The sequence below is a fragment of the Nothoprocta perdicaria genome, unplaced genomic scaffold (genome assembly GCF_003342845.1).
Source record: "Nothoprocta perdicaria isolate Ctin4 unplaced genomic scaffold, notPer1 scaffold_32, whole genome shotgun sequence".
Classification (NCBI taxonomy): Eukaryota; Metazoa; Chordata; class Aves; order Tinamiformes; family Tinamidae; genus Nothoprocta; species Nothoprocta perdicaria.
This window is the reverse complement of record NW_020455555.1, coordinates 4139468-4164840: the sequence shown is the minus strand read 5'-3', so window position 1 is coordinate 4164840 and position 25373 is coordinate 4139468. Positions and strand designations below refer to the sequence as shown.

At 35.7% G+C, this 25373-nt stretch overlaps 1 protein-coding gene across 1 annotated transcript in view; it reads right to left on the bottom strand.

Moving 5' to 3' along the window:
- CABCOCO1 (ciliary associated calcium binding coiled-coil 1) overlaps positions 1–25373 on the bottom strand; it is a 46651-nt gene that overhangs the window by 6646 nt on the left and 14632 nt on the right. Inside the window, exons 3-6 of the mRNA XM_026042992.1 lie at positions 20774–20874; positions 18043–18212; positions 14618–14762; positions 11554–11626 (exon numbers count right to left, since the gene is read on the bottom strand). Coding sequence (XP_025898777.1) covers positions 11554–11626; positions 14618–14762; positions 18043–18212; positions 20774–20874 — 489 coding nt within the window. The remainder of the gene's footprint in view (positions 1–11553; positions 11627–14617; positions 14763–18042; positions 18213–20773; positions 20875–25373) is intronic.

Here is a 25373-nt window from a genome sequence, read left to right as displayed (position 1 = left end):
TAAATAGACTCTTTAATTTACTACTGAAAACAGAAAACAAAATTAGTAAAAATGTTTTGAATATGAAGTCTTATTCAGGAATGAACTGTAAGATGAACTAACACAGCACTTTCTACTCTCCTTTGTACAGACACCATAGGTGCCAGCAGTAAGTGAAGCACAGACATGACAGCCTTCTCATGGGCCATCATATGAGTTTGTCCAAAAGTTTCCCTCTCAAAAAGGTCCTTAATTTGAAAATTCAAGATGTCATTTGTCTAGGAGAGGTCAATATTCCTCAAGCATACAACTCCATATAATTAATAGTCTCTAGGTAGCTCAAGAATAAGATGGGAATTCAGGGAGCTGATGGAGCCAATCTGACAGGGAGGTAAAAGCAGCCAAAATGCTCACTGCACCAGTACTGACCATTCCAGCACCATGCGCATTTAGCCAACTGCTAAGGAGGATCTCAATTTATTCCCTCACCACRGGGATTTTACTGGATGTGACACACAGCAACCTCTAGGTAGCACAAAGCTACACAAATCACAGCAAGTTAGCATTTTGTTTAACAGTCATGCAACCTTTTCTTTACACCTCACCCGTTCTACCCCAATCATATTAGGTAGAAAAAGGAAAGGGAAAATTATGAAAAAAATCTAATTCTATTTTTCTGTCCAGGTTGGAGTTATGTGCACCTATCTGATTAAGCAATTACTTTTACTTTTGAATTTGGTAGTACATTAACAGATAAGTGCTAAGGGAAAAAGCGGGTTGCCTTTGTAATTGGTATTTATTCACTACAAAGTAGAATGAGGCCTTTTCATGTTACAGTCTGCGAAGTGGGAACTGTATTCAAAATGGCAAACAAGCAGTGAAAATTTATAGTGTCTACTTCCCAATTCCCAGAGCAACCCACACACTCCCATTTACTATACCATGCTTTATTGACTGTTGTCTAATGTACAGTCCTTAGTTGCCTATTTCCTCAATAAGCTCCCCTGTCAGGGTATTCTAATCCATAGTGTTTCCCACTTATTAGTTTCTGTAATGTTCCCTCTACTACGAAAGAAAAAAAATAATCCAAGTTCTCATTTTATCTTGTGCTTGTCAAATATTAAGATTCTCCCAGACTGTCAGACTTCTAAAGCTTGTCTAATATCTGTCATTTGTATCTGAAATTAATAAAGTCTATCTGTGCYGCATGATTTTTTTCCCAGTTGCCCTGATTTTGATTATGCTCAATAATTTGTAATTTAAATTCACAGAAAATGTGCCAAAATAGCAATGCATTTATGTTGTCAGTATTAAAGGCTTGGCCTTTATGACTCTGTTAGAAAAGCTGTGTATTTTCCWCTCGCTACATAATTCCAGGAATGCTTGCACTGACCAATTGCTTCTAATAATTTATGTACCCTTTTCCTTTTTTCACTTACCCATTTAATAGAGGAGGCCAATCAGAACAAAGAATTTATTAAATACAGTGCAATAAAAAAGCCTGAATAGCAATGATAGGAACTGGAGCCAACCAACAGCAGTAAGGAAGTAGGGAGATAAGCCTGAAACCCCATCTTGCAATTCTTCTATTGTGCTGGGCTCTACCAAAGTTCTCAAGAAAAGGGAATTATTTTTACATTTCAGGACTAACTCTGAAAGTCACATGGCAAGTGAAACCTTTGAACCCATGAAACCTTTATTACAGACAAAATGAATAGCATTTGGCCCCTTGCTTTCATTTTGACAATTACTTGACCTCTTACACAAAATTTGATTATCAGACAAAATGAATGGATCTTCAAGGTAAGCCTCAAGCTACATACCAGTATGTGTCCACCTACCAATAAACTCATCGTTGGTGTCAAACATGCAATTATATTTGTCGAAAAGAACAGCACTACAAAGTTCCACTGCTAGGACCTTCTTTTTTTTTTTTTTTTTTAATTAAAAAAAATAAAAAAGGGGAAAAAGTTGCAACCCTGCCTCTATCTATCAATTTTAACAGTAAAGTTAAAAATTAAAAGCAGTCTCCACTGCTTTTACCCACTGAGGGTAAAACCTTGAAATAACTTATTTGAAGGATAATCATTACAGGTAACATTTCTCCAAAGAAGGCCCCTAAGTGCACAATAGGTAGAGAGGAAAATGATAAATGGGTGTCAGGAATACAACATGAACATTAAAAAAAATCTCTAGGGAGATATTCAAAGTGTAACAAACAYTGAGGAACACCCCTATCACTCCTTCCTCCTATTTATTAAACAAGGCTAATATACATGGGGCCTATACTCATTCTCAATGGTGTGTATATTGTCAATGGACCTCTATTCACCACATGCAACATTCGCTACATCTAACAMCACAGACCTGCACTCCACTCCCCAGTGCCTGAAACTTGCCCACAGCTTTGATGGATCCAAAATCCAAGACTTCTGCAGCACAGGCTATTTTCACCATCCTGGGACCATACTGGTAGGGTCTTGCTGTTAATAAAGGACACAACACTCATCCTTAATGTGTGGAATATGCGCCGCTTCTGCAGAGCACCTTCACAAGCCACATTTGCTAGGCACAACCAAGATAAGCTCCTCAGCAGCGAGAGCTCTGTTTCCTGAGCAGCAGTATTTGAACAGAACACAGGGACGATACAACTCTACCACGTGCACGAATCCGACATCAAGAATAAACAGAGTAATAMATGTATTAGCAAGTGTAAAGAATGTAAAATATTCTGTGCTGCAAAAGAACTATTTTCTACAGCATGGTTTTACAATGTTGCAGGACAATATTCATACACATGCTCACCRTCTTATCTATCAAGGTCAGTCAAAGATTCTGCCCATTCTTACTYGCAAGGGACAGCCAACACTAGATCAAAAGAAGAAAAACTTCTCCTCGATAGTTTATAGTGAGTTAAGATGAAATCAGGATTACCTGATTACCAAAGTTTCAATATTACAATGGGAAGTCAAGTCACAAATAGCTCAGGTGAATCTGGGAGAGAGTCACAATGCACAAAGCTCACTGCACCTAATGAAAGCCACCAAACTGACCAAACTGAAGCACACGGCTCTCCCTCTGATACTATTTGGCCCCATATTTTTGGTGCACATAAAAATGATACAGGGTATATTTAGTCTCTCAAGAAAGACTCAAGCATTACACTTGGGATTAAGTCCATTCCTTTGCCAAATGTCTTCCCCAAGTAAATCTTAAATAAAACTTATTTTGAATGATTACATCGAACCTAAGTGGTGAATACAACTTCCAAAGATTGGACAAGAAAAGTTACATACAGCAAATAAGAGAAATGTTGAAGAAAACAGCTGCTTAGTTAATTTTCTATTTATACAGCTGGGACCTTAGGAAGTCTAGCCATCTGTAAATTTAGTAAGCAAGGCTAACGAATATGAGGAATTACCATTTTCTACAAAAAAAAAAAAATCAGTAAAATTAGAAGGCAGCTCTCTCCTATACATCTTTCTCAGCTTCATTCCACATTGACATGCAAACCTCCCCTGCAATCCTGAAGTTCTAAGTAACTGGAGAGGATTCTTTGCAGACAGATACAATTTATAACAAAGACAGGAAAAGGCAACCCTAACTCAGAGCTCGCTGCCCTTCCTATAAAGTTCACCTCCTTAGCAAGGAAAAGCAGAGTATTTGTTTGGTTTCTGTATTCAACTCCTTTTTCTTTTATTGTGAAAAGTTTCCATTGTCCTTTTCATGTTTGGATTGTTGAGTAAGTTTAACGACTTGCCAAATAGCCCTAGATTGTTAACAGACCRCTATTATTTAACTTTGAATACTTACATACATAAAGGCACAGTTCACATTAATATTCTATGCCCTCATCTTMTTTATCTTTCCTTTGAAATTTAAACAATTTTCCCAGCTAAGGTTTATTAAAGGTAAGCTTAAGTAGCAATATAAGTTACTTCACACACCAACCATATATCCTATAAAACTCAGCTTTCTAATTAGTAACACTGCATTTTGCTGAGCCTAGCATATATAGAGGGAATCAGAATAACATTTCATGAATTAAATATGCCAACACATCAGAATCAGTGTTAAGTAAAAACACTTTATGTTGTACCTTATAACAAGTCATAAATTTCAAGGTGAAAAACTTTCTGGTGCATTTTAACAAGAGACTTTAAAGGAATGTAAAAATTTTCTATTATTTAGACTTTCAATATGTTTGCCCTCTTTTTATAACAGCAACCAACAGGATAAAAGTGTTATCAAAATACATATGGATTATAAAGCACTACAGCAAAAACAAATCTCTATTATTTATATGAGGAAGGTCAAAAAATTATTCATAACATCAATATAAATTTCATTCACCTGTCGGGACCCATTTCCAATGAAATATCACATCACTAGTACATTCCACAGACAGTTTCATGAACACAGTTTAACCTGTAATGAAAGGGAGCAGATAGAGCGCAGTTGTTCAACTATAGTAGTTCAACAAAAGCAGTCGTTCACTCTAGTAGAGTTGTCCACTCTGCCTCCCTAGTTTTACCTGCAGTTGGTAAAAATCACAATGGAAATTTTTGAGATAGGGGAACTTCTCTCGCAAATCGAATCATCACTGGTAAGTCATTTAATACTGGGCCAGCAAATACACAGAAGGTACCTACTGGCAAACAACTAAGGCTAAATTTGAACCCAAATACATTTGAAACAGTGTCTTCTTGAATCTTAACTCCTTGATGCATGGCCTGTTACATGGAATATTTTAACATAAAGAATAGTACTGTTCACATGTTGGAAAGGGATAATTCAAATAAAATGCATCTTTGAGGGGCGGATTTCTCACAAGTATTTTCTCAGAGCTTGCTGCCTTGCCCAYCTGGAGATAGGCTTCCTGGATTGCTGCTTCCCTAAGGACAAGCCTCGTGGGCTGCGGAGGGCAGGTCTTGAACCCCAGAGGCCCGTGGGCCTCGTACCCCATATGGCCCAGGCTGGAGCTGCAGGGCCAGGATCCACGGGCAGCCGCTGAGAGGGCGGGGTTGGAGCTACAGAGTTTACACCGGACAATGACGAACAGCAGGTCTGCTTAGGGAGCTAATATTCTGCGAAACCACTGAAACCAAACTGAGAAATCTCTGAATGCCCTCTGAAACAGAACTACTGATATTTGCCCAACTCCTATTACTTTGTTACACATTGATCAAGTAAAACAACAGGAACTCCTAGAGAGCACTAACACAGTAAGCTATTCAGAATTACTAGAAAGGTAAAACAAAATTCTTATTCTATTAGCTTGCCCTCAGGCACTTTGCTTAACCACTGTAAAATCTTCTCAAATCAAAATATTTCTCCCAATCTCATTGTCTTCCATTAAAAGTTACCCACATCTACGCTAAGCAAATATTGATTTATGAATATTCTTTTACATATGTTACAGTCTCTGATACAGTCAGCATCTGGCTCTTATAGCATTCTGRTCAAGAACAGAAACTCACTGGCAATAATATACTGCCTATCCTTCCAGCCAAAGCCTACAATTCCAGATAACTGGGGTTTTTTTTTATCAGTATTATATATATTTACATAAATATCACATAACAAGCCACTTTTTAAATATACAATTTTTAAAAAATCATATTTGTGTATATATTAATACCTGAATAGATCTAGAAATGTTTTACCACCAATAATTCCCATTTCTTTTAACATCATACAACCAAAAATGGAATATTTTGTAACTGCATTAACCAAGACAAAAAGTTATAATGAGATTCAAAAATTATTTTTGTTCTCGTATCTTTAGCTTTTCTTCCTCCAGGGCACAGAGCAGTCTGACACCAGTCACTCTCCGTTTAACTCTGTGTGTATGAATAAGTCCACAGAAATAAAATTACCTAAGTGCTTAAGATGAGGCACTKGTTTAAATGCTGGCCGGGTCAGAACCCTCTGCATTCTGGAGGCGCAGCCCATGTCATCTCTTCTCCATTTTTTCAGGACGAATCCTTGCTTTCATGACTTCATGAATACTACTGATTTAAAAAAGCAGGTTTGCTTCACAGTGGATGCTTTGTAAGTATTTTATAAAAAGAAACATGAATCATTCTCTAACACAGAATTTGCAGAAGCACTCGGCCTTGGCTGTAAAGTCCCACCCGCCCTCAGGAACCCGTGTTGGCTTCCAGGGCAGCAGTTTGGCCACCAAAATGCATAAAGGCTAATTTTAGCATTTAGTTGTAGAGGCCCATCAGCATGTGACCTACCTGGAAACATAACTGTGAAAGTACCATATAACTTCACTAATGGCAACTGCACACATCAGAGACATTCTTAAAAAAAAAAAAAGGGGGGGGGGAGCTTTCTAACAAGCAAGATGTACCTAAAAGTAGTATTATTTTAAAATAATTTCAAGTAATGATGCACAAAATACCAACAGTCTTCTTCAATCAGTGTAATCAAAGCCCTTCAAGATCTCTGCTTACAGCTACAGCATCAGACTTCAAGATTTCAAGATCAAAAGCCCGAATATTGGTTATTTTTGTCACTGAAAACAGCTGGCTCTCCAACCGCTTACTCAGTAATCCAGTCTTAGCCACTACACACTTTTGTAACAGACATTAATTTTCCTTCTGACACCAAAGGCCCAAATACTAGTTTTCTAGTTTTAAACATTSGTAATTGTAAAATAATGAATTCACAGCTAAAGCTGTAAAGATTTGATATCCCTAAAGGGCAAGACTTGAGAACATTTTCTGAAGAAAAAAATAAATAAGAATAGGGAAATAAAGAGAAAAGAGGATACCAGTGAACACTGTTTTTTGAAAGTTATGCTATGCTAGACTACTTTTGTAGTTTATTTAATATGAGAACCAATTTTCTAGGCAACATGAGAGATGTAAGCAAACCATGAGAGGAATGRTATACCATATATTTGGGACTGAATGATCTTGAGCAATATTCAACCTCTCATTCAATAACATAAATTGTGAAGTGACATTGTTGGAACAAAATTTTTAAAGCCTGCTGTGTACTGGGACTACATCAGATGGAAAAGACAATAACCTAAAAGCAGCAGCAGAATAGGAGGCCTGCTAGGAGACAGCCACATGATACAGCTATGAGATGTGTGACTGATTCCAGGATGCCTGATGTCGAATATCCCCTGCAGAGAAAAAGAAAGCACTCTTGGCATCGTGCAAGGCTCTCCTTTCACCTCGACAACGGTATTAGGTGCAGTTTGGTCATTTATTAGCAAAGAAAATCAATTTAAACTGAAACAAAAGGCCAACAGAATGATTAGAAGATAATACACCAGTATGAATGTAACAAAAGCCTATCTTAAAAGTGGAGATTGAAGATGATTGGCTTTTTTAGGTTAGGGTTAGTTTAGCTAAATGAAGGCTGACAGTAAGATTGCCGTCTCTGTACTCTGGAAAAGTAAACATGCAGGATAGAAAAAGAAACTAAAGGTCAATACTGGCGCAAACTGGCACAAGAACATGTACACACAAGCTTGTCATAAATACATTTAGGCTGGAAATTAAAAAGTTTCTAGCTGTTGCTGAAATCAGGTTCCAGGGTAGCTTTTTAATCAAAGCAGCAGAGACAACAAGCAAACTGCTTTTAAGGTGGAGTTTGACAAATTTCTGACAAGGATTATATGAGATGTTTGCCTATGAGACAAAGGCAAAGACTGCATAGGTCCCTTCTAGTTTTTCACTCTTATTTCCTTCAAATTAGTCTCAATGTCTTTGCCATGGTGATATTTAGCAAACAAAGCCACACAAAATCAACTCGGTGGTTTTTAAGCATTACAAATATTTGAAACCATCCAGCTTTGAAAAGCATTCACTCCATTAGCTCGGGAATGAGTCTCTAGCGTGAACTGATATGCTTGCAGAAATGTTCTGGTTTCCTGCATCTTCAAAATGTACTTCTCAAGAAATCACTGACTAAATTGCTTTTAAAATGATTTTGATTAACCAATCAAACTGTGCAACACCTAATGGGGATCATATATCAAAGTAAAGTCCCAGACATCAGGTCTTTTACCATCAGAAGAAAGGTTTATTATTCTGTTAGCTTATTAGTAGATTCTTCCCATCCACCTCCTTAAATTCAAACACAGAAGGAATTTTGTTCAAACTTGAAGAAAAATAAATAAAAAGAGAAAAGCCACATTTGGATAAAGACCAGGCATAGTCCAAAAGCTTAATGTTTCAGAAAGTAAGCAGCACATGGAAACAAGGTATTAATGGAAACTATTTTGGAACTCTTAAGAACAGGGGATGATATCTAATAACAGCTATAATACTGAATGTGCACTGCCATTAAACTTAATCTTCAATATTTTTGTTGCAACCTGACCCACTACAACATCTCTAAAGAAAATTACATTGCATACAACTACTTCAAGAAGTCAAACTTAGCAAGTCTTCTGGGCCATAAAACAGCAGATTACTCCATCAGGCTGGCTCAAGCAACTAGGAATAAAACTAGATTTACCAACCACATTATTTTTATTAGGAAATGTTTCAAAGCAGACATAATACCAGAAGATTTTAGCCTGATTCCATCCTAAAATACACAACAGAGAGCATCAAAAACAAGAACTGCAGTATAAGGCACAATTTGTAAATGTGAGGGGAAAAAAATTACAAGATGTGTAGCAATATGTAATGCTCTCAAAGCAAATTAACTGAACATAGAAATAGAAAATAATAAAAACTTCCACACTATTCATGTATTAACAGTTTAAACCTTTTTATAAGACCTGACGTGTTAATAGGAATTGCTATGTTGAATCCATGCATATTAAGACTTAGTCTGCACTCCATTTGCTTTCTTTGAATGCGCAGGGTGACAAACACATACTAAATCACAGCTAGAGAGTAAAATCGCCACAACAGACAAAAGGAATAAACAGCATCTTTAACAACAGCGTTCTTGGACAGCCCTGGTATGGTAGCAGTACTAAGCTTTATTTTGGATCATGGTCGCAGTGCGGCTAAAGTGCTGTTTCTTCTGTAACAGTTCTGAACATGAGGAACTGCTCTATAAAGCTAACAAAGAAAGCAAAAATTTGCTTAGCAATCTTAGCACTTCTCTGTAATTCCTTGTACCACTAGACTTTCTAACAAGTATTCATGCATATATTATACAGAGGTCTTTGCAGATCTGAAATGAAGGAGAAGTAAGGGATTTGATACCTGAAAAGGCAAGTTTTAAATTTTAAAGACTGCCAAGCTAGGTTAGATGCATTATGTGTGTTTCATCATCTAACCAAGCAGTCATGTCTTTCAGTTTTAACCTTTTTTCCTAGGCAATATGATCACCTCAGGCAGTTTAATTTAAAGACTTCAGCTAAAGCTAAAATATATTTATATTAGCCAGTCATTTGTTGCTTTCTATTCTTTTAGTACTTAAATATTATCTGTACTTAACAAAGCTGGTTCTATTACCCTAGCAGCATCAGACTAAGAATAGTAATCAGACTGTGATGGTTCACTAATTATGTGCCATTTTTAAGTACCTTAAATTTTGTTAGCTGGCACGACCACAGATATTGTATGCATAATCTAACTGCGTTCTGAGTCATTTCCTTTCTCTTGTCTGATTTTATTCCACACAGGAAACAACAGAGTCACTTAGATGTAACTGCAGTGAAAGATCAAAAAGGAAATCTGATTGAGAACACTGTATAAATGTCTGCACTGGAGAACAAGCAAAATTCCACAGGTTTATAACCCATTGCACTAAATTTTCTTTCGAAAACACATACCATGGCTTCTCCAAAAGGATATCCATTACAACACTAAGTACTACTTTTATTTTTTTGTAGCTGCATGTATTTTAAAGAAACAGGTCTTGTCATTAGACTATTTGGTAAGTAATAACTTCACCATACATGGAACTCAAATTTATTTTGCCATACATACAGCACTCAGTGACCTAAAGCAATTCTTACTGAAGAACAGTTTAGCACCCTATCTAAATAAATCTACATAAAAGATAAGCATTGATTTTACTGGGTATAACAGTATAGCTGCATAAATCAAAGAGCATCTAATCCACCTTGGGACTTCAGAATACAAAACAGACTTATTAAACTGAACTGCTACCTAGGTAGTAATTGGCTTGAACAGAGTTACAGTTAAAAATGGTCATGAAGGTTTCAGTGATGGCTATAATTTGTAAATTGTTCCCTGGATGGATCTTTACCAAATTAATTCACAGTCATGCATTTCCCTCATGGCCCGGTTCGACACAGCACACGYGAGGGGACAGACAGTGGAGAGTAGATATTTTCTCATGTTTGGGCAGCTGTGGAGTTGTATACTGATTGCTTCCCAGAATTGATCCTTAACCACCAGGAAGTGGGTTTTAAGAAAACACAAAGACATTTCTTTTAAGCTAGTCTACAAATGGTAAAACAGACTACCCAGATTTGCTTAAGAAACTACTTAACTGAAGTCTCAGAAAAAATAGTTTTATCCATTAGGAAGTAATCACCATCCAGTGATGTGATTAGTTAATACAGAAAAAAACAAAACACTATACTAAGCTTACCTACGCAGAGCAGGGCTTTAATGACAGCTTTGTCACTGATTCTACATAGCAGGAATTTTACTACAACTTACAAATAAGAACAAAATCCAAAATATTTGCCTTCACTTCAAGACATGTATTTCCAATGTTTAATTCACCTATTTAGAAGTAACATAGGAAGAAACTATACCATATCTTTTATAAACTCCCACTTTAAAGGGTAGATCACAAATTCAAATGTACTAATGTCCCTGTACACGGAAAAACTACAATGCCATCAAAAGATTAAAAAAAAAATCCACTGTGTCTCTCAGAGTAACAAACTGTTTCCTATTATAAAAGTTACTCTTTTTTCACGTATTGTAAAATATATTCTCAATAACCACAGTCCGTCCAAAGGAAGGTTTCTTTGCTGAGCTGAATCTGTTCATTTGATTAAAGATCGTTTCTTGAGACAATGCATTTCCTCACCTATTTTTTGGTAAAGGGTTCTTACCTATTTGGCAAAGCGTTCTTACATATTTTTTGTAAACTGGCAAAGTTTACAGTCAAGTCAAGTCACTGTTTTTAACTGAGTGCCTTCAAATTGCTGAATTTCTATTTACTTGTTTCTGAGTAATCAAGACAATTAAACACTGGTAGCTGTAGTGAAAACAAAAGCCATACCTACATACACATACATGTTAGAGCTGTGGCCATGGCCTGATACATAACCCTTTTAGATTGAGATTACTGACTCTGAAGCATACTCAGACTCATGCATTGCAAATTCAAATTGCATGCACCACCTTGAAAATACATACCTGGGGTACTCTTGATTTAACACAACTATCTTAGCCAAAGAATGCRTTTATACTTCTCTGAAATCCAAAATTCATTTTCACTATGAGGACATGTAATTTCTATTCTTTAATCTGCTATTTTATGCTGTTAGTAATGGAGTAATGTTGACATGAATTTATTTTGAGCAAGATAAAACATACAATACAGTGCATTTATTAGATAACTCTGCAATCACGAGTCCCATCTATATAAACAACTTACCTCCTTACTTATCACACGTTCTTCTCTAGGACTATGGAAAAGATATTCATACAGTTTATAGGGTTGAAATAGGCTGCAAAAGAAGGGAAATCATGTTTCAGAACCAGCTCATTATGCAATATTTCTCAAAGAGATTTTTTTTTCTGGTGCTTGTTTTAAAATTACGCAGAACACAATGGGAAAAGGACACTGGTAGACAGAGGAAAACAGTTGCTTTTCTTTAAAAAAATGGACAGAATGAAAAAAGGAACCCCCTTCTCGAAGTCTGCTTTCTTCAGCGATTGCAGAGCACAGCAGATTGGCAGAAATTCAGATTGACAGATCACATAAATTGAGAATAACACACAACTCTTGTATATTACAATAAAAATAACAAACTTTCTCAACTGCCTAAAATAATTATCTTCAAATACAAATTTCTCTTTCACATGTTTTAAATAATTATCTTTTAAATTATTATTAAAAAACAAATCTATCAACTTGCCTAATAAATTTGACTACCACAAATAACAAGAATCCCTTCCCCAAACCCAATCACAAAGGCAATGAATTTAAGTAACAATATTTGCYACTTCTTTTGCTGTATATTTTTGTAACAATACAACCAAAGAATTTCTCCCACATTTCAGTGGAGAGATAGGAACTATGTTTACATAGATCACAGAACTTATCTGGAAATGACTCAGACCAATTTAAGAAAATACATAAGTCCTTGCACATACTTGCCTGTTTCCTCGTAACACTGTAAGAGGAATTATTTGAAAGGACAAAAAATATTTTATTACCTCAGACATACAATGGYATATATCTTTCAAACTATTTTGATAGAAGTTAATATTTTGAACTATTTTCTTTTATTCCTGTGCTTTGGAAAGGAGTTCAGATTGACTGCACGAGAAAATCTTCTTCCCCTTAGAGCCTCAAAACATATTATTTATGGACTATGTTAGATGCTTTATGGACTATGTTAGATGCACAAATACTTTTTAACATTCTCACAAATAAAAATCATTACTTATGGCAGTTCTGAATAAATCTATTAACAGAACTCTGATTGACCTGCCACCCTTCTATAATATACTTAATATAAAGGAAGGAATTCCTCCAGTTAATCAAATCACATAAATTACACAATCTTAGTATTTAGCTYGAAACAAAAGCATAGTTTTCTGTCTTCTATAAGGTTTATATGATAYGCCTTTTGGTCTTCTTGTTTGTCTGCATCTGTTACGAACAATTAACAGATGCTGTGCCAATATATTTAGCAATTGCACAAAAGGAATTGTACTTATGCAAGTAAGATTTTTAAGAATAGGGCATCTTATGATGTCATATGCGAATGTGAAGGTTATTAACACTGACATATCTCCTTAGCTCCACTGCTTCCTGAGAGAAAATGTCAAGAAATATGTTGATGTGTGTTTGCCCAAGGAGACAAGATAAAAAGATGATAACTGTCACCTTTCACCAAATCTGAAGGCATCATTACAGTTGCTGCACAGTTTGTCCCAACGTTAAGCGTTTGTCCCCATTTCCATTATAAATCCCATGGGTTTATCACTCACCTGCAAAAATGTGATCTGAAGCATGTCATAGTAGCTTGAACAGGGGAAAAAAGCTATAGGTCTATCATTTAAAATTTTTAAAAGTGCAGATTTATAACAAATATTGAAGCAATGCATTAATTTGTACTGTAATAAAATTCACTTGCCTGTTTCTGAGTTCATAATGTTCAAAACAGACAAATAAAAAGTGTGCTGATTCTTTTTTTTTTATAAAAAAATCAAAGGACTGAAATAGAAATTGTATAAACTCCATATATATGATAAACTCCAGTGTATGTTTAAATATTCATGAACTTGTAACGGCATGGACTTATTAGAAGTCGAGCAGAATCTGAACACAAAATTACACATAGCCAGAACAATATCGCTGATAAAGTCCTGTAGTCTGATGGCATTCCCATTGAGTTAATACTTCAGTGACAGTAGGGCAGAGGACCTAATCTCTCTGATCAAGTCCTTGCCACTGTGAAGGGCTTAAATTCATACATGAGATCTTTAACAATACATACTTTATATATGAACCATAGAGATCCTGTTTGGAAAGACCACTTGTTTCATATACATATATAATAGTTATAGACATGGAAAGGAAAAGTTAAAATTGAGTGAGACATGTTAATGCCAAGTTTCTTTTAAGTTTAGGGCTGGTATCTGGCAGCACATTGGTTTGCCTTGTACAGGACCCTGAGATTTAAAGAGATGTTCTCATTTCATGAGCGGGGGGAGGGGGAAGAGAGATAACAGGGCAAAACAGAGAGACACCCAGAGAAGTGACCACCTAGTTCGGGTTAAACACCCAGTTCAAAACCACAAGTATTCTAAACCAGGAGGCAATTGGCCATTAATATTTGTCTTCCTTCAAGAGGAAACACTTTTCTGCATCCAACACTCTCAAATAGTTTTTGAAGTGTCAGACTACTCCTAGCAAAAGAATAGTCAGAAAATGCCTAACAATTCTACATATGGATCAATAATGACATCATCATCTAACTCATTTTTATGCGTCTGTGCCACAAGCACTCTCCCTCTAGCACTACTATTCAGATCAGGAAAGCGGCTGAAGAGTATACATCTAGCACAGCACATAAGCATACATTAAGATAGTATCTCTTCCATTTCCCATCTCTTCTTGCCCCTGGCATACCCAAGTGGAAACAGTGTACAGCCACTGTTATGATTATGACATGTCAATGGAGAAAAGTCTGTATATTCCACTGGATTGTCGAGACTGTATACAGAGATACATGATGAGCTACTATCCAACTCTCACTTTTAACAAGTGATTTAATTAATGCTATTTGCATCTCTTCTTGCATCTCTGAGATCTGTCAAGAGACTTCTTCATATAAGTGCTGTATTTCTGCTGTCTTTGAAAYGCAATCACTTTGTTTTGGTACACCATTAACATATCCAACTAAATCATTTTAACTCATTATATCTGCAGACTTCCTACAGTATCAAATAACTAGAATAAGAAATAATTGACCCTGATGTAATACCTGATATTCAAGTAATCAATGACTGCTTTGGCTTGCTCAATACTGAAGAAAAACAAGTCACCACTTTCTTCGGAATGAGCTCCTCCTATTCCAGCCATTGTTCTTCCAAGTTCTTTTATGTTATCGCCTAATGTCATATGTTTGTCTGCAAAGCAGTCCAGAAGAAGAAAAATTAAGCGTTAAGTTTGACAGATTTTGCTTAACACAGAGAAGTTGGGACTTTAAGTTTAGTAAGTTACAGTGTGAATCAGGCAAAAACTTAAAAATAGCAGCCAAACACTATTGCCTTCTGTTATTATTGTTATTAATAAAAGGCATGTTCATGTTTCATCACAAAATCACTGATGAAGTCTCACAATCTAAGGATTGCAGTGATGGATGTACATGATGCTACTGATTGATTCTTTACTTATTCAGAGATAAGGGCAGAAAAGCAGGTAAATTTGAAGTGTATAGCATGACTACCTCTAAAATAAATGTTACTGTTTATGAATTGTAGAAGACTGTCCTTCTGACCTAGTTCCTTGCAGCATCAACCAGTAACAGATATTAAAAAGGATAACCAGTAATTTTTTTCTTAAGTGCTTATGGTCATAATTAAACTGAATTATGCTTAATATTCTGCATGCATCATCAAACAGTGGGAGATTTTTGCAAGCCTGAAGAAGCTAATTACTTTATATTTCCACTCTGGAAATCAAAGCCAAATGCTACAGCAGCTTGGAACTAAAATTTAAATTGTTTTCATAAACTGGCTTGACAAAAAGGAGAAATAGAGTGTTATTTGTTGAACCTTCTGTTGAAAAATAGAAGCTTTATCTTTCTGATTTGTATTCAGTGTGTACTATTGCTATGGCTATAGTGAAATTAAAAAAAAAAGTTAAGAATGCTATTTCCTTGTTCTTTTCAAATCTTAAAAATATAGAATAGAAAATGGGGAAATATCTAGCAGCAGTGAAATAGATTTATTTGCCTTATTGCTTTAATTCTCTAACTGAACTGCTCCTTGGATCTTTGTACAGCAAACAAATTAAAAAAACATATAGGATCCTGATCTTTATCGTTTTGTCTTTTAGTAGTACAGCAATCAAACCCTCATAATTTCACCTTTCTTCTTTTCAGTAACAGAGGCAATACAGTATAAATAACCATAATGGAAGAAGAAAGAAAGAAATACAGAGAATGTGGAGGAAATAGAAACCACAGGAAATGAGAAAGAGTAATAGAACCAGAAATATCACATCTAGTGGGGAAGTAAAGCCAGAGTACAAGAGTGAGAGTACAGAGTGAGTAGCCACAAGACCCAGTGCCAGTTCCTTTCTCCAACTAGTCCATATTTTCTTTTTCCTCTGACCACTAGATTTTCAGTCCCAACTGCACCTGTCAGGATATCTGTCATAGCACTTCTGTGTGGTAGGGCAGGAGCACATTATCTTCAATGTATAGAAGTAAAGCAAATCACAGAAATAATTCATCCTGGCTCCTTAGCTGTTATCTCCTTAGTTGGATCCTGTTGCATTATCAGTTATCCTGTTCCATTTTCCTCCCTAGAAGTCCCTGTCCARGCAGCAATGATTCTTCAGCTTCCACCTGTTTCTCTTTACCTATCAACCACAGCCTCTAATTTTCTAAATCTGTTTTCCTCTCTCCTTCACCAGCCTCAAATGAGCTTCCACCTCTCTCCCTGTCTAAATTATTTTTTCCCATTCCCTGCTGTTATGTTTAAATCAGCTAACTTTTCCAGGCTGCTTAGGTCCAGTGCAGAGAAGGGGAAGGACGYTGTCATTTAAATTACTGAAGATACTAGCTTTTTGCTGTTACTTTCAATGTTCRGTCCTGCAGTTTGCGTGAGCTGAGAACGCAATTACAAGGAAATTAATCTCAGCCTTGGGCTACAGCATACCTTATAAGATGAATTATTTGGGAAATGTAGCTGTGAACAAATCTAAGGAGTCTCCTGTATGCATTTACAAGCTGCATTTTCTTTCCACAAAAGCCATGTATCCTAGCCAAATCTAAATGGATTTTCACAGGACAGCAAAAAGTAAATTCACAGTCCTTGCTTTACTTCAAAGCACAGGGATATTAGAACTCCTTGCCAGGATCATTTTACATGCACAAAATAATACTTTTTTTTTTTTTTTCTTTCCACATTGCTTCTGGCTGGAAGCCCATTTAGCTGTTTTAGCTTAAACTTACATGTTAAAATTAAGCARAGGCAGATCCATGGAAATTCTGCTTACAGAGTTGGAAATTCTGCTTAAAGCCATGGAAAATTCTGCTTTAAGAGTTAAAGTTTGGCAAAGCTTTATGCCACTAAAATCATGTTCCTGAAAAATGTCAGTCAGCTTTAATAATCAGCTGTACTACCATCCTGTCTGGTACACAAGCAYTACACATAGTCTAATAAAACTGATGTCTGACATGTTTCTATTCTCTCCATTGTTGGACTAACACAGCTAGCATATACTAAGATACTTTCTCATTGGGGACAGGAAGGACAACTGAATTCCAATGATCATAAAGCACGTAGATGGTCTGTCAAAATTCCAAGTCAAAAAGCCCTTGAATTAAACCACAATGAAAGAATATAACCTCTATTATGAGTTTGATTTTAAATATTCATCTTCCCCTTTGAGTGGAACCACTGTGTCCTCTCACTTGTCCTCTGGGATGGTCTTTTCTCAACATACCTTCAAAGTTAATGTTAAGCAAGCATTATGATCTCTGAAAAGGGCTTTTGAGAGGATGCTGCTACAATTTTTATGGCTATTTTGTTCCCACTAGACGAAAGATATATACTTCGCAGCAAATATTTTCAGAGCCACAGGAGCTACAGCCCTTTTACTGTTGTTTTTCATCCTCGGCAGTAATGCCAGTTTACTTCCTTCACCAGTCTTTAACTAACCTATATATTTTGTGCCAGAAGTACAGTATTTGGCATAGAGAAAGCTGCCCAAGATTTCACCTCCAAGGATAAAATAAATGTAATTCACCCTCTGTAATGCTACAGGATGTACTGAATATCTTGAACAGCAGAGAAATGTGCCCGAGGCTAGAGTGAGTCAGTCAGCGAGAGAGCTGGAATTGGAATTTAAGGGGTCCCTGCTCTCACTCTACTGTAATTATTATTTACTTTATCATAGTCACAAATAAGGTCTATGTAGGGTCTGGTCCTCTCACACCATGTACAGTACAAAAAACAAGGAAAATTCTGCTAAACAGGCTATGTTTCCTTCTAACCAAGGCTTTATGTCAATAAGATTTATTATCAGGTAGAAGTTATAGTGTGCCAACATTCAAGGGAAAACAATAAACCATTTTACAATTACTTATAATTAAAAATCATTCCAGTAAAATGATTGGAAGACACTCTTGCTTTCCACATCAGATATTTTTATTCTATAATTTTTAATTATACTTACCACTGAGATTCTCTAAAAGGAGATTTAACAGACCCATGAATCCTGCGAGCTGTTCAAGACTGAAGTTCATTTCTTTAGCCCACCAAAATCCTGAGGTATAATAATCTAGCAAAATAGCTTCCTTCAAAGATGTTTTTAATTGTTTAAAATTCAGGAATTCTTCCAGCTTTCTAACAAGAGCRAGCACATAATAAAATATTGAAATTAAAAACGCAGTTATACATTCCAAAGATGAACTTAACCTCCTTGCAGTTGTATATATAATCCCAGATTTACCTACATTTTCTGAATACAAGAGTTCATGATCAAAGGACAATTTGCCAACTGTAAGAAACAAATAGGCCCCAACAATTTTTCAAAAGGTGCTATTTAAATTCTAAAATATGATTAATTAACAAAATTAACCAAATTGAGGTAAAAAACCAAAGAAAACTGTAATCTCTGAAGAATTTATATTTACAAATCATGCAAATAATATAGTATAAAATTACTGAAATACCTAAATTAAGATATTTAAATTCCACTTTCATAATTTAGACTTTTAGAAAACAGTTTCATCTTTTTTTTAACTGGCACACTTTGTAAGCTTTTCAGTAAATTTAAAAGGTAGTGAGAAAAATATATTCCCTTTAGGGGGATCATGCTGTTGCCAGCACTCTTACCTGTACTCTATCCAAACATAGAACTAATATGCACTTTTATTATCACATGATCTTTTCTGCATACGGAAATTATAGAGGAACAGGTCTAGCATTTCAGTTTGCTGTTCTTACAATGCAACTTCAGCTGGGTCTCATATAGTTCAAATTTGCACTAAAGCAGACCCTGGCTTCTTAACTGTTCCTGATAATACAGGTGCCAGTTGTGGTTACAATTTCTCCTCCCCTATGAATGAAATWWTTTTTTTTTTCTCCAACTGCTTATTTCTTCCTATTAAAAAGTGTTAATCTCAAAACCACTTATTGGCAACTGTCAGCTTTTCAGGATTTTCACCAATAGAAATTTATTGTTAAATAAGATGAAAGTTTTTTCTTTTTTAATTAAAGGCTCAATAGCTAACAAAATAAAAAGCTTAATCCAATCAGTTTTGTTTAAAACATGTATTCCTTTGTTCTGACAAATTTGCACAGCTGTGTAATGCAAGACACTTAACTCTGCACTAAAATAGCGGTGGAATGTGGCCAACTGAACTTGCCGTGGTTTGAAATAGTCCATATCCTCTCTTTCTGAAGCTTCTGCCAACTCCATGTTTCCATAATCAGAACTTCTAAGGGATTTAGATTTCTCTGACGCTGCTAACAATACCTTGTACACATCTTTTCAATATTCTGTAAGGCATACTATGATAACTGTATCTATAAATGACTGGGAAATGATGGGTGCTTTAGATTTCTTCATTACTTTGATTGCTATTTTCTCCGTCATGAAAGGTGCTCAAGTAGTATGGAGATCAAGAGCAGCACAAAGTTCCAAGACATATGGGAACACAGGACATGAAAATTCTCTTACTCTATCAGATTTCTTATTCTGGTTTTCTATCCCTTTCTGCAGCCTTCAAACACTTCTTGTGTATAAAAATGATGCGCTGTGGCRAACTAACAAAATTTCATTACTCTAAAATGCTTATAGTGCATAAAATGCCCTACAAACATCTTCCTTTCAGTTAGATGCAGTATATACTTTAAGATACAGTTGCACAGTYTTTGTGTGTATACTCACACACACATGTAAGTATATATGTGATCAACTGAGAATAAGAAAAGTAAATGATCTTTCAGTGTTCTTTTTCAAATAAATGAGAAAATTTAACATGAAATTTTGCCACTAAACATATTTTAGACTCCGGTGAGTTCTATGCTTCTGTCTGCATTAAAGTGCATAAAGAGACCTATCATGCAAGGGAAAAAAGTGAAAAAATTCCTTCACCTTGTTACTATCTAACGTGGAGAAACTCCCTTTCTAAAAGGGAGTCTAAAAAAAAAAAAAGAAAAGAAAAAAACAACCACTAGGTGAAGAACTTTTTCTTAAAACAAATATAAATAAGAATAAAATATTTTCATGAATAATATTTTAATTTCCCTTATTTTTTCACTTTTCCAGAAAGACACAGTGTTTGTTTCGGGTATTTTTCCCAAATTAAGAGCACCAGAATTTGCTAGTGGAGACAACTACTGCCAAACTATATCAAGCACTTCTTGATATACCACTTCTTGAATATACCATTATTAAATTTTAAGTCTAGCGTTTTCTAGGGTTTAAATGACTTAGGAAGTATTCCTGACCTCTTATATTTAGCTATTACTGCTATGACTTACAATAAGACAGTGCTGCTAAAGGAAAGGCAATATAGACTTACCTCACTAATCTCTGGCTGCCTCTTTTTTTTTTTTTTTTGCCTCAGTGCACCATAATGGCTACCTACTCACATGTTCTTAAAGGTCTCTGAAATTTTAAAGCCTTTTTGATTTTTTATTCTGACATATTACAGTAAAGATTTACACAAACACTAAACATATTAACAAGATCCCAAGATAAAGGTTCTTTATTTTTATTTTTCTTCAAGAAATCCTATTTCTCACAGTATTTTTGAAATGAGTGATACAACTGACAATCAATTTAAGTACTGACATCAGAACCAAAATCTAAAAAAGCTCTACAATTTTTATTTCGCTGTTACTTCTAATTAGTTCTAATCAATTCTAGTTTTAATGCTGTYATCACTGCCACTTACTTTTGAACTCCTTCAATATTTTCTTCTGAAAGAGCACTAATTTGGGAGAGAGAAAGAAACGTCCATTGTGTAGTCTTTCCAACTGCAGCTTGTTCTTCTTCCTGCACACATACAAACACACACATCACAGTTATGAACATAACTGAAAATTGTTTACTTTATTATACAGCAACTTGTCAAAATAACATCTTGATTTCTAGGATGTTCAGAAGAAATTAATTCAACGAATATATGATTAAACGTCAGCAACATCATGCTATAACACATTCTTGCCTAGAGAAGATGGAGATGCATGGAAAATAGCATTATTCTTAGATTCATGTGGGAATATAGTGACATATGTGCAGCACAAGATTAAATACATTTGCAAATAAAAATATACAGGTGCAGAAAATACATGAATCCAGATTTGATTGACATGATGACAAATTGCACAATAACTGAATTTTAAAACCAGTTTCTCTTAAGATATTTTGAATACACATACACAATACCACACAACTTGCACTCCACCTTAGACTCCTTAATCACATTATCTTATTTTAAAAGATTTATGTTTTCCCATAGTCCTTTCCCTACATAAAGTCCCGGTGTTTGCCTCTATACAACATAATACTGACAAAATCTTGACATGATTTTTTCGGTGAAGGTGTGTGTGAAATACAGAGGCAGTTTCTTATAAAAAGTATGTATGCAATGCAATAGAAGTTACATGAACAAGTAATGCAATCATCTTACTAAATAAAAAGTGATAAAGTATTGTTTTTTTGTATGCAACATAGACCAAATGCATATAGTGAAACATTCAATCATGGATRTCAACAAGAAGTCTATGAAAGAAGATAACAGATAAAATAATAGATAAATAATTRCTTTACAGAGCTAAATAGATTTTTAATAGAATTTTATGGAAAATGTAGGCAATAAAGATGTCAAAGCACATTATAAATCATCATCTATAAAGATTCTCAACATTACACATAACAGTTATCAAAATCTCTATGCTGTTAAAACGGCATGCTGCTGATAATGGCTATAAGCAGCTRGTTGGGATGAAGTGATTATGTTGGAGGTGCAATCTCGAAGAATGTCACTCAAAGTATAGCATGATTTGAGCAACTCTTGTGTCCTCCTGTACAAGTTTCAATATAATAATATAATAAAAGAAAAAAGTCAAAGTTTTTAAAAAAGGAAATGATTTCACCAAATCCTTGTATTCAAGCTGGGACTTTACAGTCCAGATGGGTGGACTACTAGAAGAATGAAAACCTGCGTCATCAGGCCCAAAGGATAGATCCCCTGATAATCCCCTGAAGTTTGTGATCGGCTTGGAGACAGGTTACTAGGGAAGTTCCATGTGGGTTTATTGGGCGATCAAGCCTATTTATCTCCTTTATCTTGGACTGGAAGGAGCTAGAATGGGCTCTTGTCAAGTCTGAGGATGATACAAAGGGAAAGGTGCAGTCAATATCCCAGAGGACACAACACCACACAGAGACACCCAGACACACTGAAGGAATGGGACAACAGGAGCCTAAGGAAATTCAGTAATTTCTACAAAGGGCCTGAGGGTCCTGGGGGAAAGTAGGCTAAACATGAGCTAGCCACAACACAGAAACCTGTCCTCATGGCAGGAGCATTTTTGCATCTGTAGAAAAGATAAATGACTGCCTGGACAGAGAGGCATAACGAGATGAAACATGCAGAGTAAGGTTTTTAGCTCAGCCACAGAGAGAAGATTTCCTTACATGAGCTAAGTTTCGAGAACGATGGTTGCTATTCTGCACTGACAATCAGCTAACTCTAGCCGAGTTAGGAGAGAGCAGGAGCRCAAGGAAAGCTACACTGCTCCCCCTGCTGCTGCCCATCCACGAGACACACTGCGCTCTCAGGGCTGCTGAACTGCACCGGAGAAGGACGAAACTGCTCTGACAGGAGCAAAAGAACATGGGAGTTAGTGGACAGGCTCACTTTTTCTTTACTAATCAATGGAGTCCTTTAATATGGACTTTAATATGAAAAATTAAAGATCCCAAAGTCTAAGACACAACGTCTCATCAGGGCAGAAGGGATGAAGCAAATGAAGGCTTCCTTCAGAGTAAGCAGCATGACAATTAGTTTGCCTTTAACAGCAATAATGCATGCAGCATGCAAAGAAATACTCCTAAAASAGTAATGTTGATGTAATTGAAGCTGCATGACCCAGTTAGATAAACAAATAGCTCAGTGTACTAAAATTATGCAATTATTGAAAAAGTTTTGATTAATTAGTAAAAATACTTACACTTTCCTGAAGCAAGCACCAGTGTTATAAATTCACTAAATAAAAGATTTTTTGGAAGCAGTGAAAGCCAAACTTAAAAAAATAACCGTTACCAATGCTTCAGAACTTGAACTAATAGCAATCATTTCTCTCAGAATGTCCAACTTACATAATGGTATAAAACGACATAAACTATATATAAGTCTATAAGTAATGTATTACTCATCAGCCAGTCAACATCTTACTGACCCTAGTTTGTAAGGCAATGCATTAACATTATACAGGCACCATTCCAAACAGACTTCATTGGCATAGCATGAGGAATTTCACAATGTATCAGAAAGAAAAACATAAGAAAGTTCCAAAATGCCTTCGTTCTTATTGAGTTTCTTCCATTTTTTTTCCCTTTTCTCTCTCTCTTCTCTCTCTCTCTCTTCTCTGTAAGCCCTGCAGAGGCAAAAGCCCTGGCAAGAGCTGTGTCTCTCCCCTAAGCCAAGCACCTGCAAATAACACTCCTCCACAGAGCACATCCCAGCCACAGTCCTGCAAAGCAGGAAAACATGAAAAATCTTCTTCTCTCCCACTTACTGGGTCTCTTGCTCCAARGAAGAAGTTCTTAGCCAAAAAGTTGAGTGTTCTAGAAAGCAATTTTTGACCTGAACTCCCAGGAATTTGTACAAATTCCTCATCCTTCTTTTAAAGGTAGCAAGCAAAGCTCATCATCAAAAGCTTCTGAAAATACGTATTTGCTCTTGCCTCCAGTATGCACCTGGCTAACTGTTGTCTGAAACTTAATAACCTACATGGCATCAACTCAACACACCAGCACTAAGACTCATCTTACTGCTAGCTGTAACAAGCACTTCTTGAAAAATTTGCTGAAGTCTTAGTATAATACAATATTATTACACCAATATATTAAGTCATATAGGATTACATGAACTTATTTAAAATAACTCCAGGTGCTTTTCACACAGTCAACTACAATTTCTTTCAACATATTTAAAGCTCCCTCAGCACTATAAACATTCTTGAATATAAACTAAAGCTTTCAGTTTAGACTTGGAAGACCCTCAAGCCATTGTAACTACAACTGCAGATTAGGCTSTGTAATTTAAAAATTGTATCTCAAAATCCAAGATAAGTGTCTCAAGGTGAAGCTTCCTTTGGAGCACGCTTCCACCACGTAGTATCTATACCTATAGTCACAGCACTGACACAATACCCCAAGTATATTGCTAGTGTTCACAATAGGCTGGATTTGTGGCATTACTGCCCACTTAAGTGCAGATATCAAATAATAAGAAATATGGTTTTAAATGACTCCCAATTATGAGAGAAGTACAATAACTAAAACATTCATTTTTAAAACTATATTCTTTAAAGTTTATGTCCACAAGCAACTTGAAGGATTCYGCATTGTTGGAAAGCTTCTGTTCAGGCAGGAAAAGGGAACAAAATGCTTGCTTCAGTTAAATACTTTCTGGTCTTTTGATTGCTGTCTTTAACCAGTATCAAAAATACAGAGTGCCTGTATTTCTGTTAACAAAACTATTTTATACACGTGCTCAATTGACATCAAAGAACTTTCATCTTACTTTTAACAGCAGTGCTTGACTAAGGCAATCCAAGATGACTTATGCTGGTAACACTACTGTGTTGAACAGAAGTCTCTACTTTCTCCCAAAATACATGGTCAGCAATAGACTTAACCTGTTTAAATGCAGACTACTGCTAGAGAATTATCTGATGTCTCACATTTTTTTTTTCATTTAAATAATTTGAAGCTGTTCTGATTCCATAACATGATTCTAACTGTTCAACATACCAATCCAAACATTTTGGGCAACAACAACTTCAAATCAATATTCTAAAAGAGAAAAATTAATCTTCCCTTAATCTCTCAGCCAGTGTSTATAAATCACTATGAAATAAGTGATTTCACTATTCTTTAATAGAAGAGTAATATCATTAAAAAGTAAAAATCTACAAGTTTTAAGGAGGTCTTGGTGGAAAAAGACAGTCCTCAAAAAAATACAACCACCAATACRAATGTTTTCACAGGCGCAAACTACATACTAAGATGAAAATTTTTAATACATTTTCTGCTGAAAATAATATACTTCTGCATGTGACAAGTCTGAACACTTATACAAGTATTCAATTTAATAAGAAAGAATTACCATAAGTTCTAGCAGGCAACAGAACAACAAAATTATAAAAGAATAAACCGATGGTGAAAAGAGGAAGAGGCGAGAGGAAGAGGCGAGAGGAAGAGGCGAGAGGAAGAGGCGAGAGGAAGAGGCGAGAGGAAGAGGCGAGAGGAAGAGGCGAGAG